Genomic DNA, 17,635 nt, shown 5'->3' on the forward strand with positions numbered 1-17,635 from the left:
TTAATAATCTAATTTAGACACTTCTAGGCAGAATATTCGAAACGATTTCTGGGTTTTGGAGATATCATGTATTCTAGCCTCTCCACCAGATTTCGTGGCTAGAACACATCTAGTGCTACAAAATCTAACAACAACAATAGATGAGAGGGAGTTGCAGTGCAGATGCAAAGTTGGTAGCGGTATAGCAGTGTCAGCAGTAGCACAGATGAAGCATCAGAGTTGTGCAGTGGTTAGTGGGAACTGGGCAAATATCGGCAACATGACAGAGGGTGGTACAAAAACAGGGTGTTGTGGCGGTATGTGCAGCACTAGATAGAACACCTTTCTCGCTAAGAGGGAGTGTTATTTTTTGTAGCATCGTATGTGTTCTAGTCTCAAAACTTTGTGGAGAGACTAAAACATAGGAGTTCTCGATAACCCATAAATCGTTTCTGGAAATTCCACCTCGAAGTGTCTCAATTAGATTATAAGCCTATTTTTTAATATTTTCTAAGTCTAAACATAGGAAATCTGGTTAATTAATCAATATTAATTGAGATAATGTGAGAATCGTCTAGAAACTCACATGGATCAACTCTGATTGATCTTGGCCCTTGATTAAGTTTTAATCCTGGTCGTTGGAGGTGTAACAAAAGATTATAAAAGGAATCCGTTGGGTAGATGGAGGATACACCAGTGTAGACACTCAGTGATCTAGGAAAATCGACTTTCCAGTAGCATAGTGATTCAGTAGGAGGGTTCAAGCCAAATATCGAGTAGTAGGTGTCATAGGAGTGAAGCAGCAATTCCAATGGAGATTTCTGGTGCCTGAAGAGTCAAATTGAGGGAGTGCAAGTTTTCCCAGAGGGTCTACGCAAGGACTACGCAGGAAACATCATTAGAGCAATTCGATCTAGCTAGAGGAACAATCAATTCAGTGGTTGATGGTCAATATTTTGATCAGGAGGACCAGTGAATCAGTTCCAGAGCCAGAGAAAAGCAGAGTTGTAGATTTCAGAAATTTCCGAAAGTAGCAGCAACAATGTCTGTGCAAGAACTGCATGGAGGTTGTCGTAGAAGGAAGTACAAATTGTTGAGGGGCTAGTTTCGGGAGCTGAAATCAGTTGTAGGGTGAGGAAAATTCCTCATAATAATTTTGCTAGTGATTCTCTCATATTGGATTGCCAGTTTTCCATCAAAATTATTGTACTTAGATTTGTTGATAAAGAATAATAATAAAACCCTCATCTGTTGCACCACTTTTCCCGCATTCGGTTTTTCTAGGGACAATTGTCCAAAAATAATGGTGTTAAAATTCATGTGTGTGCTAGAATTTCTCAGTTTCTAGAATTTTATTAAAATTGTAGTTGTGATTTTATTCATTGTTTGCCATAACAAATAAACTGCATAATTGAATTCACAGTTAGGAGAATAATTTCCAATTTTTGTAATAGACGAAATTTTCACAAATTAGAAAGAGGAAGCTATTAGATCTTGAAGTTTAGTAGAAACTAGAGAAGCTTATGATAAAAAAAAATGACAGATCTATGAAATAAGTTGAAATGTTTTGATGTTGTTGTACCGATAGTTGATTGGTTCGATTTAGGAATACATTGATTGGGTCAACAATATTAATGTCGACATAAATTCTACTAATGATTGGGATCTAATATGATTTCTTGAAAGAGTATGAAATGGAATGAAGGAGGAAGAGATGTGAAGGCTTGTGCAATCAACTATGAAGATGTTTGGCTCCATGTGTTTGATGAACTACTTGATGAAATGTTGGATTCAAAGGTGCATGAAGATTATCTAAAAATTAGGAAGGTCAAAGATTGTTATGACGTGATGAAAATATGAGCCAAGAAGCTACGAAGATCTCCATGAAAGAACAAATAGTCAATGCATTCATGAGTATTTTTGACAAACTTAGGCTTCTTGTTATTTATCTTTGTTATAGAGGGAGTGAGGATCTCCTCCCTGGTTGAGAGGGAGTGAGGGTGGACACTATATTCTTCGTGTGTCATGCACTAGGGCCAGGACTAACAATTGTAAGCCTAGTGAAGGCACTGGTAAGGGGAATGGTGGATTAGATAAGCAGTTGGGATCGATTCTTTGAGGGTTTGTATCCAAGATAAAAATAGTCTCGTGAACCGATATTCTTTGAGTATGGGTATCTAAGATAAGAATAGTCATGTGATTACATACTTAGTGAACATATGGATGGGGCATGTGCCTTGAGAGGCGGTGGTGTCCAAATTTATGTCTCTCAGCATTGTGCTCTGATCTAGTGGAGAGATAGAGCTTGTTAGTCAAGACCTTTCTACTTTTGACAATGTTGGTTATGTTGATGCTTATTAATTCAAATCCCTTCTTATGAGAATATTTCAACTTGAGAGTATCTTGTTGCATAATTATGAATACCTCCCTAGTTAAGAGGGAGTGTTCGAAATGTAACTAGTGTTGACCTTCATACTATAATTAAAATTTACTATTCATGTATTTATTATATTCATTTATTATTGTTCTATTTTAGTCAAAGCAAGTTCTTCATGCGTATAGGGTCATTTGAGTAAAAAATACTATTTTATGAGTCACAAGAAATATAATTGAGCAAGTCCCATTTGAACTTTTTGTAAGAAAATAAAAGATTCTATTTTTGAGTCAAAATGTCTTCACAAGACCAAGTCAACCCTCTTTGGACAAGTTATACCCAAGGACAACTATTCAACTCTCCTAGACATGTATATATAGAATCAACTCGACCACTTTTGAGATCATTCATTCATTCACACATCATCATCATTTCTGCACCTAATCAAGAAGAATATGACAATTGAAGTCAAAGAAGAGAAAGAAGACAAATTTCCTGCCTTAGGTTTTCTCACATGTGTGAATTTCTCTGAGGTGTTGTAGGCCCGAAATTTTAGGGGCCGACATTGCAAGGGGCTGAAATTTCAAGAGGTGACCAAATTTCAGAAGTTTGACCAACGTTCACTTTTGTTGACTTTGACTTGTTGAGGAGACTTAAAGGAGGGTTAACTTTGGTTCTTTGTTGCAAGCTTGGTCTTAGTCTTAGGTCTTGGATATCTCACTTTGATATGATGATATAAGAAGCGAATTTCTTGGGTTTTCCCCCTTGTGGGGCTCTTCCCTAACTTGGAGCCTAATTTCTTGTGTTCTTTGTTTCTTGTGATCTTCATATATTGTACATTTTTGGTAATTTCTTGATGAGGAGAATATAAATTTAATAAGAAGCCAACAAGCATTCACAAGTAATTATCAAGTTAAGAGAAATCTACCCTAATCTACAAGCATCTTGATTTCTCAACAAAGGCGACCATGGTTATGATGGTGGTGGTTGTAACCTTGAAAAGATTGGAAATGGTGAATCAAATCATAATTCAAGGTGTTATCACTTGGATTCTCCCTAAAGGAAAAATCTTAATGTCACCAGGGGGAGCACCTAAGGAAACTACCAAGATTGGTACCCAATGTCACCTCGGTAGTCTTGCCCCTCATTTTTAGGTTTAGGTATGATTTCCTATCCTAAGGGGGGATTCTCTATATATAATCCTAAGATTATCATTTAATATGAGTGAGAGTATGATTTGGATTATATGTTTGTTTGTTTGAAAGGATATGGTGCAATATTGATTATTTGAACAATTATTAGTGCAAATCAGTGAAGTGCCCAAATCATATCAACCATATAATTTAATCAATGCACTCGTAGCAAAAATAAAATATGCTTTCATGAACCTTTGATTCAATCCCACAAATAAAGTGTAAATGTTGATCAAATAGCACGAATTAAAATTTAGAATTTTTTAGTAAGAAATGACTTGTAGAATGGGTATTCCTGGTGTTATAGCCCACATATATACTAATGTGGGGCCAATACGAGATTGTAATATTCCGAAATGTTGTTCTTGGTGCACTATAATAGTCAAGGGGGGAAATGGCAGGTTCTAGGAAACTTAGGGGACTTCCAATATACACAAAGTATGTGGAAGTAATTTATGTGTTTAGTTATATCTAATGCAATACTACTCAAATGGGTACCGATAGGGGTTACCTACACCTCCAGCAAGGCGAACCTTAAGTTCAATGAGTAGCCTCTTAAGGTCTTAGGGTTTCCCTACGTGTATAATTCCCAAACCACAAGTTTACTTTCCTAACAATAGATTCTATTCTTATTTATAGATGTCAGAATATATCTCTAACCTATATCTCTAGGGGAATTTTTTCCTCAAAAGTATGTGTGAGACCATGTAATTGTGTTATTTAACATATAACATTATCACCCTTCATTCCATTAAGAAGTATAATTATTTCAATCAAATGACAACTGAATATTTCAAGTGAATGCTCCAAATAGCCTTTCAATCATCCAAAGGTGTGCAAGCTAAATGTAATTGAGACATTTCATAAAGATTCCATAAACATATCAACATAAATCAACCTTGCCAATTTAGGAACCATCATATGAATTTATGCACCAAATTTGTTGATGGTTTTAAATATTTTTGTGTTTGTTTAGTCATATTCAAACCACGGAACAAGGAATTTAAATAACTTTCATTTATGCTAGAAAATATTATGTCATTGCATCTCAATTCATCCTAATACCAATAAAAATTGTATTAATCACAATTGCAATATAAATTATATGCTAATGAAAGTTCATATAAAATGTTTCAATTTAAAACAATCTAAATTTATAAATAAATTAATACCATATTCATATATTTTGAACAATTAGTTATTTGTTCCTTTAGAAAATGAGATGAAGTGGCAATTATGAAAGGTCATATAGAATGTTTCAATTTAAAACATTCTAAATTTATAAATAAATTAATACCATATTCATATATCCAATTTACAAAATAATTTGAACAATTAATTATTTGTTCCTTTAGAACATGAGATGAAGTGGCAATTGACCAACTATTAAAAAATGCATTGCACCAACTGTCACGAGTAAAAGGCATACTCATAAATTTGGTTATTTAAAATGTGCTTTCACATGGTTGATGTTACATTCAAATATAGATTTCAAGGCCAAAGAATCATTTAAACAAAACAATGCAAATTGTATCTATATACTCAAAATTTAATATGTTTTCAATATTAGTTGAAATTAAGCTAGATTAATTGATATGGACTTAAACTTTTATGCACCTAAAAATATATATGATTAAGAAAAACCAGACTTATTGTTTTCCTTATTATTTTCCTTTTGATTTGTTTTTTGTTTTTGTTTTAGTATATGTTTTTTTGGTTTTATTATTATTATTATTACAATTGTTTTTTAATCTTTTCACTTTATTTAATCTATTCTAAATTTTAACTATAAAATAAACTTAATCACAATTAAATATTAACTAGAAAATATATTAATTTTTTAACTAAATAAAACTTTAAAAAGATTGTTTTGCTAATTAAATTAACTTATTTAATTTAAATAAACTAGATGAAAAACAATTTATTTAATTATTTTAAATCCAACTACTAGTCTAAGTACAAATAAAATAAAACTGAATTAAATCTTAACAAAAATGAAACCCCCAAGATATATTGAATTTCTCATTAAAATCGAAGTAAGATAGTAAAATAAAATAAATTTAAATCTAGAATTAAAAAATCATGCTAATTTCTAGCTATGTAATTAAAAAATAATAATAACAGTTTAATTAAATTCTAAAAGGTGAGGAAAATAGGTGTATAAAATAAACTTAATCACAATTACATATTAACTAGAAAATATATTAATTTTTTAACTAAATAAAACTTTAAAAAAGATTGTTTTGCTAATTAAATTAACTTATTTAATTTAAATAAACTAGATGAAAAATAATTTATTTAATTATTTTAAATCCAACTACTAGTCTAAGTACAAATAAAATAAAACTGAATTAAATCTGAACAAAAATGAAACCCGCAAGATATATTGAATTTCTCATTAAAATCCAAGTAAGATAGTAAAATAAAATAAATTTAAATCTAGAATTAAAAAATCATGCTAATTTCTAGCTATGTAATTAAAAAATAATAATAACAGTTTAATTAAATTCTAAAAGGTGAGGAAAATAGGTGTACCTGACCCTTCCACAATCATATGTTAGACTAGTTCCTTCTCTTTGTATAATCTATTTATAAAATAATGTCGCAATCCTTTTCCACTTATTAATGGAAGAGAAGAGAACCGAACCATGTTTTCAAAGAAAAAATTAAGTCTAGTAATATGAAAATTAGATTTAACAATTTGCTTAAATCAAAATATAAAATATTAGAAAATATTTTAAAGAAATACTTCTTAAGTATTTAAAAAATATGAACAAATGAATTAAAGAAAAAAACATTACAATTTTATCTCTAATGTTTTCAGTGTAACTCATTTTCTCAAAAGAAGTGGTTCATGCTGGATTTAACTTTGAAAAACACAAATACTAATAAAAATAAAACAAAAAGATACACCACACAATTTGCAAATATATATATATATATATATATCCCTAAACTATGTGAATGAGATAGAGTGTCTTCCTTTTATAGGAGGGCACCTATAAACCATCGATTATAATTCTATGTGCTCCCGAAAACCATGAAAAAATACAAATAGTTTTGCAACTAACATTTGTCCACATTGATAAGATTAATAATAAATGATTAATAATAAATAAATAAATAGGAGACAAAATATTTATACTTATTTTTTAGAAAATCTATTAAAATATTAAAGCACTTAAAATATCTGTTTCATATTTATAAAAATAAGTAATAAACTGATTATATTTATTTAATCAACTTGTTCAATTTCTCGAATATGAATATGAATAATAGAAATATTCCTTACATTTAACAAAATCTTGTCTTTGAAAATTAAAATGCAACATTTTATAGAATGAAGGCATTGAGTAACTTCTCAATATGAATATGAATAATGGAAATATTCCTCACATTTAACACAATCTTGTCTATGAAAAATAAAATGCACTTTATAGAATAAAGGTATTGAGATGTGCATTTTTGAAAAATCAATGTAAAATTTTATAATAATTTTTATGTATTTTACATAATGAAGGCATTGAGTAACTTCTAGAATATGAATATGAATATGAATAATAGAAATATTCCTCACATTTAACAAAATCTTATCTATGAAAAATAAAATACACTTTATAAAATAAAAACATTAAGATTTATAAATAAAGACATTAAGATGTGCATTTTTGAAAAATCAATATAAAATTTTATAATAATTATTTGAGATAAAAGAATTTTCGTAATTGATTACGTTTACATTATAATTATTCACAAAATAATTTTATGAATGTTTTCTTATCAATTTTGTATAAGCTATCTTTAAATATAAACCTTTATATTTAAAATAATTATTCCTACTGTAATCCATCCATTAATAATACTTTTTAAAAATATAAACTAAATGTTATATATCTATCTTTCATTCTTCATTTAATAGTTTTGATTTTCAAGGTTACAATTAAATATTTTTAATTCAGAAAGAAATCTGTTGTTTTACCTTTTATCCATTAATACTTGCAATGAAACAAAAGCACGCAATGAAACAAAAACGCATTGGAGAAATGTTAGTTTAGCACATGTATAGATTGAAAAGAAGAAAGGATGATATATGGTTTTCAGATTAAAAGTAGAAAGGATGATATATGGTTTTCAGGATGCTATGGAAGCAAATGATGAGTGTTGAAATTCTTTTCAAGTATAATTGATCAAGTTAGGTTGATGGGCATTAGATTTGATTCTCATGCAATTATACAAATGAAAATTTTAGTGTATAATTTTAGATTGATAGTAAATTTGTACATAGTATATTATTTATATATTAAATATTTAAATGTATTATAATATTTATTTATATGTTATTTGAAATTAGATTTAAAGTTATTAATTTTTTTAGTTAAAAATTTAGAATTTTTATTTAAAAAAAAATAAAGTACAAAAAGGTTGGATAATACAAGTAGCATGTTTATGGACGTTGGTGGATTAAGCAAGTAAATTGTTCCAATATATTATTTGTTCATAGTCATACAAAACATGCAAGTGACCCTAATAGCTTATTTGTGTTTTTGACGAAATTCAACCTTGGTGGATATTAATCTCGTCTCACCATCTTCTTTCACTACTCATTGACAATTTGTTTGGATTTCCATATTATTATTACTAATATGCCGCACTGTTTGTTATTTTGTTTTCTCTATTTGGGTCATTATTAGTTTTATGCTATGTTGCATTAGTTTTTGGGATAGGGAAACAACAAAAAAGGGGAGACACATTCTAAGACATCTCGAGTGCACCCTCATTTTTTTTCATGGGATGGTGGGTTAGCGATGGCTTGTGTGTGTGTGTATGTGAAAAAATCACCATAAACATTTGTAGTTGCTTCAAGCTTGTAAGCATAACAAGCTATATTATACAGTATTATACACAACCCTTACAATTGCTAATTCTAAAAATGCTCAAGAAATTTAAAAAATGGATGATTGAAATTCCATTACTAAGTGGTAGACATGAGTAAAATGTAGTTTAACTTTAGGAAACTTAAGTGTAACTATTCTCAATTTGCAACAAGCTCCATGAAGAGTTTGCAAGGCATAGAACTATCTCTAACTCTAAAGCATCTTTTCTTCCTCGTATTTCTTGTTAATGATGTTTATGTTAAAACATTAAAGACATTCCTTTATCAATAAGTTTTATAAACTTTTATAGTTGTGTTGAAACTCAATGTAAAACATTTTGGTTCTATAAAGAGATTATATTCATATTTCATGTTAAGAAGGTGATCAAAAATAAATTTATTCAAACATTACCCAATCCAAATAATTACTATTTTATTTATTTCACAATGATTGAGGTTGGGATGGTGGAAGCACTAAACTTGAATGAATCCTAGAAACCCAAGTACAATAAGTAAAGGCTTAGATGACTTGGAAAATGAGAAGAACAAGAGTAGTAGCCACAATGACGATTCATTTGAAATGTTTCATTTCTTGTTTTCTTAACATGGAGGCTTTTCTTGTTGTAATATTGTTGAAAATACAATATTTAAATCACTAGAAACCCAAATTGAAACTCATCATACCAAACTCATGTGTACAGTTGCAACTTGTACAATAAATTTAGATTTAGTGTAATACAAAGATAATGAATGGAAAAAATGATCATATTGTTCAATCATCAATGTCCTTTATTGTCAAAATTGAAGATATATGCCACGAATATCCTTGAAATCTACCTAGAATATCCAAAAATCTCTCCAAAATGTCTCTAAAATTTTCTCAGAACATCTTAGTGAAAAGCAAGTCCTCAAACCCCTAATGAAGTCCCTAACAGTTTGGAGATGTTTCTTAAGGGTCCCCAAGTCCTTGAAACGTGAGAACATAAGGTACATTTTTTTTTTTGTTGGCGGGTGTTGTGGGGGGCGGAGGGGGGAGGCGGGGGTGGGGTGGGTGGGTAAGTCCTCATGCAACATAGGTTTTATGTGGGTTGCCCCATATACATGTGAGCTAAAATTTTGTGCAATACCTTATTCATTATTAGTCAAAGATTTGTTAACTATCTTAATAAAAGAATATTAATGATGTCTCGCAACTTAATTTCATTTCAAGTGCTATCAAAGAGCATGAACAAAGTAGGTTGACGTGTCAAATATTCAAACCAATGATAGTAGCCGATGAATTTCATATTCATGTTGATATCCGCTCTCTTTATAGTAAATGGGTAACTAGGAGGATGGACTTAGTCTAATTTAATAAAAAATTAATAATTTTGGGCTAACAAAGATTTTGGATGATTTCCTTGATAGCAGATTGATTTGTTTGTTAAATTGGACTATTTTTTGTATCAATCCATTTACTCAATGAATTGGTATCTCTAATGGAGGTTGTAGAGAGTTTAAATATGATTAAGTAATATTTAATATCAATCAAATCAACCATATCTAGATGTTTTGTCTCCAAATGCAAAGAGAGTTAAACATTCCATATTATTTATTCATAACTCCTTTATAATAAACAAAACTTCTTAGCTACCATTTGTTCCTCATGATTGATCTATGATGAATGAAAGACAAACACACACGTTTGCACTTGCCTTGTAATCCTACCTTTATACTAAAGATCTTAGCATGTAAAATAAATTGAGTCATAAGTAATCAATTCTTATAACCAAGAATAGAAGGAATAGAAATGCATGCACTATAACATGCATATATCTCCTTTGACATTTTTAACACCTTCTCATGTTCCATAAATTAGTTGAAGGGAAATTAATGAAGTATTATGTGTCATATTTTCTTCACTAATGTAAGAGAGAAATACTATGGAGATGGTGACTTCTTCATGCTTGGACTCACTTCTATGTTATGGCACTTTTGCATAACTTAAACTTCAAGAACATGGATGTAGCTACTTCTTTGTGCTTTGCCTCACTTCAATGTACTAATACTTGAAGTTATTAACCTCTATATTTGATTGTTTCTACATGACTTCCTAAACTTTAAAGTGAGTTGTATAGTGTAAAATTTGAAGTTATATGAAGTCATGATTATATTGGAAATACATACTTCATTAAATTAGAATTGTTTTTACTACAAGGACATAACTACTAAGTTTCTCAGTCATTTTAGAGTTCTAGATTAGTGTTCAATTCCATTTTTTATCAAATATTTGCTTGGTCCTAAGTATAATAAGAACACACTAATGGGCACTAAGAGATTTGAACTTCCTCATCCTCTTACTCCCTCCACACATCTTTGTGTTGTTCTTCTTATCCTCCTCCTCCTCCCCTTCCTTGGCCAAAATTCATTGACAAGTTGCATCACCATATATTTATGGATATTTTTTTCTCATTTTTAATGCTTACATTATTGATTTCTTTCTTTCGCATTTCTCCACATAGGACTTCATTTGCTGACATATTCTATTTATTGGGTGAACCCCCTTGATTTAGTATTGTGGGTTTCTACTCAAACATAATGAAACTAATTTATTGGAAGTGAAAAAAAACAAACTAGAAAGAACATTCATGAGTCATATTGCAAGGTTGAAACCATATGTTGATGGAAGATGAAGTTATTGCGACTAAAACATAAATGTATGTTTTTATGAAGCTAGTTTGTTGGGTGTTGCCTCTATAGGTAAAGGAAATGAGATGGCAGCTATGATAGGACTTCCCTCTGATCATGCTCTTGTTGAGGATGATGAGTGCCTTAGGTAATGTATTCTTATGCTAATCAAATTCCAAATGGATTTGTTCCATCATATGCTTTAATAACTTCATGTGTGATTTATGAACATGTTTAGTAAATTTATTTAATCATTTATGAATATCGTCTTTACTGATGTTTTCTTTATTTGAGACAATTGTTTTGTAGGTGGATAACAACATATGCAAATGACCAAAATAAATTCTTCGATGATTTTTCTCAAGTTTACGTGAAACTTGTTAATAGTGGTGTGCATTGGAGAACTCTTTAGGATTCCACCTTTCGTTCTAATAATTGTCATCTAAACATTATTTAGTTTGTCTCAATATGTGAACAACATTTACAAAATTACAATATAGTTCGTGGACACTATTTTAAAGAAACAAAACTTCATTGGAAAATTCAAAGATCATATTGTCATTCAAGTGATGATTTAATTTTCCATTACTTCCATATTACTAAAATCTCTATAAGGTTTATGAAAAATTGTAAGAAAAATGTTCATTCAATTATGTTTAAAGTTCATCAAATCTAGTTTGATTTTGAATCAATTACAAGGCACAATGCAAATCAAAACAAAGCTCTACATTTGGAAATATATTGTTGTAATAAAGCTAAGATTCTAAGCTTGCATTTTCATAAGATTTTAAACTCCTAAATCATGTTAACCACATAAATAAACACATCATCATTAAATACACTATTGCAATCATCTAATTCACATTTTAAAATACATTGATAATTACTACATCAAATTGTCATAAATATGAGTTCATTGATTATAAACACTTTTATTGCATAATTTAAATATAAAAAGTAACATGATGCGCATACTTAAAATAGAAAAGAAACTAACTTATAATCAATGTCAAGGACTCAAGATGGAACATTTGAGCTCCACCTACTTGCTCCTACTAACAATAACCAACTGAGCAAACAAGTTAGGGGGATGACTCTCCTCCCAACCAACCTTTGTCAAAATAATGAACAGTCCTTGAGCCCCCAATCAATTGTATATGTCAGTTTATCCGCTAATCTGTTTGTCTTAAAGCCTAAGCTCCAAAGAAAATCTTTCAAGATCAAGATCCTTTAAGTTCGAGATGCCTTCACTACCTTTTTCACATCCATCAAAGGGTTATTCTTCTACCTCTTCATGCAAAAATTTCCATGTATGGACTCCACTTATCACCCAAGCATTTATATTTTATCTTTACTTGATAATGCAAACTCTAGTTAGCTTTACTTCTACTTTATTTGCAACTTTTATTTTTTTTCTTAATTTCCACTTTATTTACTATTAGAAATACTAGTGTTGTGGGGGGCAAGAGCATGGATCGGTATTTTTTTGCAATTGCTATTCTTATTCCAGTTGAGATCACTTATAAACATAACACAAAATGAAAATAAATGAACAATTTATACTATCAAAAATATCGAAGACTCCAATCCTCTTTTACCATAACAATTTGTACAATTACTTGTATAATCGTATAATTTGTACAATTACTCGTATAGTCTAAAAAAAACTTTATTGACCCCAATATTTTGGCTTCAAATAAGGGTTTGCAACAATCCAATACTATAGCTCCAATAAAGATTTACAACACTCAAAAATTTTGACTCCAACAAAAGTTTACAAATGCCGCTACATGTCCGCAAAATAGAGTTTCCACATATTTGCAAAAAGAGAGTCTTCACCATAGGTTTGAAATTGTGTTTCGACAGGTATGCAAGGATGTGTCGTAGGTCCGAGTTTTACCTCCCCATAGGTCTGAAACTATGTTTCCAGGGGACTATAAGGTAGTGTCACACGTCTAAGTTTTACTTCTCCACAAGTTCGAGAAGAAGTTTCCATAGTTCTGAAGTGTAGTCCTCATAGGCTCAAACTGTAATCTCCAAGATCCAAGAAAGATGTCACATGTGCGAAAGATAACATAGGTTCGAAACAGTCTTCTAAATCTCCACCAAAAGGGTTCGTAAAAGAGACACTACAGGTTTACAACAAAGAGTCTCCATAGGTTCGAGAAGTTTTAGATATATGTGTATCTGTCCTCCTTGTTAGTTCACAAGACGTGAACTTGTTATTCTTCTTCACTGAATGCTCTAAACCGAATTGACGCTTAACTAAACTGCACATTACTTGCATATGTAGGCATTTCAACTTATATTGAAGGGACACGTCAGTTGGTTAAGGAAGGCTGACTTATGTAAGCTTAGGTCGACTAGCTTAAAATACGATACTTTTTGTCTTGTAACTTCAGCAATGCATCCATTTCTTAGATCATATTAGGGTTGCCTTATATTAGGGTTTCATCATATTAGGGATTGCTTCAACACAACTATGGCATCATATGAACAACTAGGGTTTGCATCAACAATTCTAGGACTTGACATCATATTAATAGGTCTTTTCTAGGGTTTCATCATATGGCTTCATAATACATTTGGAACCTAGGGTTATCATTTTCAATAATGTGGGTTTTGCGCTTGGTGTTACAGGCCATTTTGTCACCTCTGATTAATAGGCCTACAAAATGGATCAATCAACATCCTTGAACATTTTGTCATCATCCCTTGACAAAGCCCTAAGCATCACTTCTCAAAAAAGTCTGATTTTCTGGAAAAAATTGCTCAAAAACATTGTTTTTATCCCCAGCACACATTTCTTGCTTGGTCACCTGTGTTCAATGCATGTTGCATGCTTTTTCACCAGCACTGGGAAGCACATGTTGCTCCCTTCTGCAGGTGCGCTAATTCTAGAAATTCGGGAAAATAAAAAATATCTTTGAAGCTTCCTCTTCTAGAAGCTTCCAAGGTAATTTTAACTATTTACCATGGATAGAGAGATTGAATTCCTATCTTATCCTATCTTGGAGACCTTATCTTTGATCCCTTAAGCTCATCCTACCACCATATGTGGATATCAAGCCTAGAAAGGTAAATCCTAAACTACCACTCTTACCTCATATATTAACTTCCTCCCATAAGGTTTGGGTTGGCTTTTGGAGATTGATAGTGCCCTCGTGTTGCTACTTTGTGCCTAAAGGAGTCACCATATTCATGCATTAGGGTTTTTGTTGAGGTGTGTTTTGTGGCAAGGAAGGACAAGTCAACTTGGGGAGACATCTACGAAGTCAACTACTATTTATGGTTGTAATTCTCTCCTATATTTGTTAATACAAAGAGTATCTTGTTTTCCTATATTTGTCAATACAAAGAGTATCTTGTTTTCCTATATTTGTTTGCTATGTTTAACCCTTTTCTAGATTGCGATAAACTATTTACGAAAAGGAATACTTTAGTCGAACATGAATAAAAGGTTCCCTTGAGTAACGTTTTCTACATTTTCACGCTCAAGAGACAAATTTACGAAAAGGAACCTTTGGTGTTTTCTTTTCGTCTATTTTTTAAACACCCTAAACATGAAAAATACGTCGAGTTACACCTTTGTTGAACTCATAAAAGCATCAAACAACATTGGACTCGTTAAACATGACGAGACCAAACCACTCCTCAAGGTTCATTAAAAATACTTAGAAGGATTCATCTGAAGGATGAGCTTATAGATCAAGCATATGTTACCCTCCTCAAGCTTGTCAAAATAAAGAGGTACTGACCAAAAATGGTTGGGGAAATTGGGAAAATGGGGTACTTCACCTATTAATCGTAGTGAGTCATTCTTGAACCTGACACTCTTTCACTTCATCTCTGTGACTGTTGGGTTGGGAAATATACTTGTCTTTTTGGTTAATTACACCATAACAAAGCCTCCACATTCGGTTTTGAGTCAATACTTCCAACTCCATAAAGTGTCGCTGATGTGTTCAAGAGTAGTCCGTCAGTAGATATTTGTTGCCATAGTCCTAAGCCTCCATTCATGTCTGTCGTTCCTGAACCAATTCCACATCAACATCATTCAATCTCAAAACTTGATACCTATTTCGTGTCGTTGATGGGGGATACATCAAGGACACCCTGTGATGGGCCGCTTTCTGTCGACATCATCTCATTATCCGAGAAGATGACTTAGGAACTCTCTTTGGTACCTTGGAGCTTGCATACATCAATGGCAAGTTTCCTTGCTCTTAGCGACAGGTTTTCGTCATTACCCTTTGACCAAAATATTCTACGTGGTGTTCAACTTCAAGTCATACGTTCACACCACATAGATTGTACTATAGTACCTTGAGAACCATTATCATCATCGGTGATTTCTTTCACTTCTATTAACAACTTACATCATTGGTCAGTAATCAGATGGCGTCAACCATGTTCGACTCCATCTCATTTATTCGCATGGATAGACTCGTACATCAAGTGATCGAGTGAACGAGATAGAATACCCTAGATCTAGTTCCATCCATCCGAGCTGCGATTTTAGGATTAATACAAGATCACAAAAGTATGATGGCTATGATCATGCAAAAGATTATCCAAGCATGGGTCCACACTTTGTCATCAATGGACGAGACTACTTGATCATTGTACATGTAATATTGGATTATATGTTGAGCATGGGTATGCCTCCCTCAACAATGATATCATGATGATAATATGTATTGTAACAAATGATGATCTTGACCAAATTTTCTTGATCTAGACTTGTCACAAGGTAAAGCACTTCAATCATCAACCACTGCTTCTGACTTTGTACTTTAGGGGTCAATCCGTTACAAGCCATTTTGTCACATTTGGTTAATAATCCTGCAAACCGGATCAATCCACATCCTTAAACATTTTGTCATCATTCCTTCATGAATCCTTAAGAATCACTTCTCCAAAAAGTCTGATTTTATGGGACAAATTGATCAAAAACACTATTTTAAGCCCCAACACATATTTCCTACTTGGTCCCCTGCATTTAGTTCATATTGCATGTGTATTCACCAACACTGGTCAACACATGTTGCTCCCTTCTGCAGGTGCGTTGATTCTAGAAATCTAGGAAAATAAAAATATCTTTGAAGCTTCCAAGGTAGTTTTAACTATTTACCACGGATCGATAACTTGAATTCCTGTTTGATCCTATCTTGGAGACCTTATCTCTTATCCCTTGATCTCATCCTCCCATCATATGTGGATCTCAAGCCTAGAATGGTAAATCCTAAACTACCACTCTCACCTTATATATTTACTACCTCCCATAAGGTCTGGGTTGGCTTTTGGAGATTATTAGGTTGGTTTTTGGAGATCGATAGTGCCCTCATGCCACTGCTCTGAGCCTACACGAGTTGCCATATTCATGCATTAGAGTTGATGTTGAGGTGTGCCTTGTGGCAAGGAAGGACAAGTCAACTTGGGGAAACATCTACAAAATCAGCTACTATTTATGGTTGTAACTCTCTCTTATATTTGTTATACAAAGAGTATCTTGTTTTCCTATATTTGTTGTATTATGTTTGCACTCATGTATTTCAATGCCACGTTGATTCATTGAATAGAGATTCTAGACTATGCTACATGGATATTGTGGATCCTTTGCTTCTTTTAGTCATGTACGTAGGTTCTAATTATACCACTTGGAGCTAGAGTTGGAGCTTACAAGCAAAGAGGAAAGGAAGGATTCCTATATATTCTAGGTAGGCTTCTTTCCCATTTTCTAATTTATCTAAGGAAAACTCGAACCTTTTTGTTTTATGTTGTTCTAGATCAGACCACTAGATCTAGCGAATTCACCATTTTCCATAATTATGAAAATTATGCATAACAAATTGGCGAATCCACTAAGGATTTATGAGATCAAACCAAAGACTCAAATTGAAGGGGAATCTGTTTCATTTTTTAATGAGCTTGACACAAGAAAAGATCCTTTTCTCCAGGAACCTTGTTTTATTTTTTAAGGAACTTCACACAACAAAAGGAACTCTGCTCTGACACCTTTTATTCTGTCCAAACTGCTCCTCAACCAACTTCTCCTCCATTTGAACAACATCAACCTCAAGTTGATCCTAAAGTTGACCCTTTTCTTTCTTCACCTATTGTTTCTTCATCCCTTTCTTCCTCCTCGCTTGGTGAAAGTCTTGATTCTAATAACCAGGAAGCTAAGAAGAAGAAGAAATAGATGATGAAGAAGAAGCAAAATAAGTAGGGGGAAACCAAGCAACCATTGCTACCAATGAAACTGGTATGGAGAAACCTTCCCAAAAGCTCTGTAAAGTTAAATTCCCTTTCATGCTTTGTAAGGGTGACCACCTTCTTAGAGATTGTCCTGGTATTCCCAAGGTATTAGAAGTGTGGTCCATCAGCTCACATCAACCTTTGTCGTCAGCTTCTGGAGATCATGTTGATGACAAACCTTCAACTAGTGATAGTAAGATCCACAGGGAGAAGGGTAAAGTTAAGCTTTCTTGTACGTTGTCTAAAGGGAATCATCCAATTCACCTTTTCCTTTATATGGATGAAGCATCC

The 17,635-nt window shown here is 32.2% G+C and overlaps 1 protein-coding gene across 1 annotated transcript in view; it reads left to right on the forward strand.

Moving 5' to 3' along the window:
- The window catches only part of APX6 (ascorbate peroxidase 6), a 320,621-nt gene extending 308,976 nt beyond the window's left edge, over positions 1 to 11,645 (forward strand). Inside the window, exons 9-10 of the mRNA XM_089378865.1 lie at positions 11,159 to 11,234; positions 11,396 to 11,645. Coding sequence (XP_089234991.1) covers positions 11,159 to 11,234; positions 11,396 to 11,498 — 179 coding nt within the window. The 3' untranslated portion in view covers positions 11,499 to 11,645. The remainder of the gene's footprint in view (positions 1 to 11,158; positions 11,235 to 11,395) is intronic.
- Positions 11,646 to 17,635: the final 5,990 nt, after the last annotated feature.

The sequence above is a fragment of the Pinus tabuliformis genome, chromosome J, assembly GCF_031772625.1.
Source record: "Pinus tabuliformis cultivar Carrire ecotype Pingquan chromosome J, CPIR1, whole genome shotgun sequence".
Lineage (NCBI taxonomy): Eukaryota > Viridiplantae > Streptophyta > Pinopsida > Pinales > Pinaceae > Pinus > Pinus tabuliformis.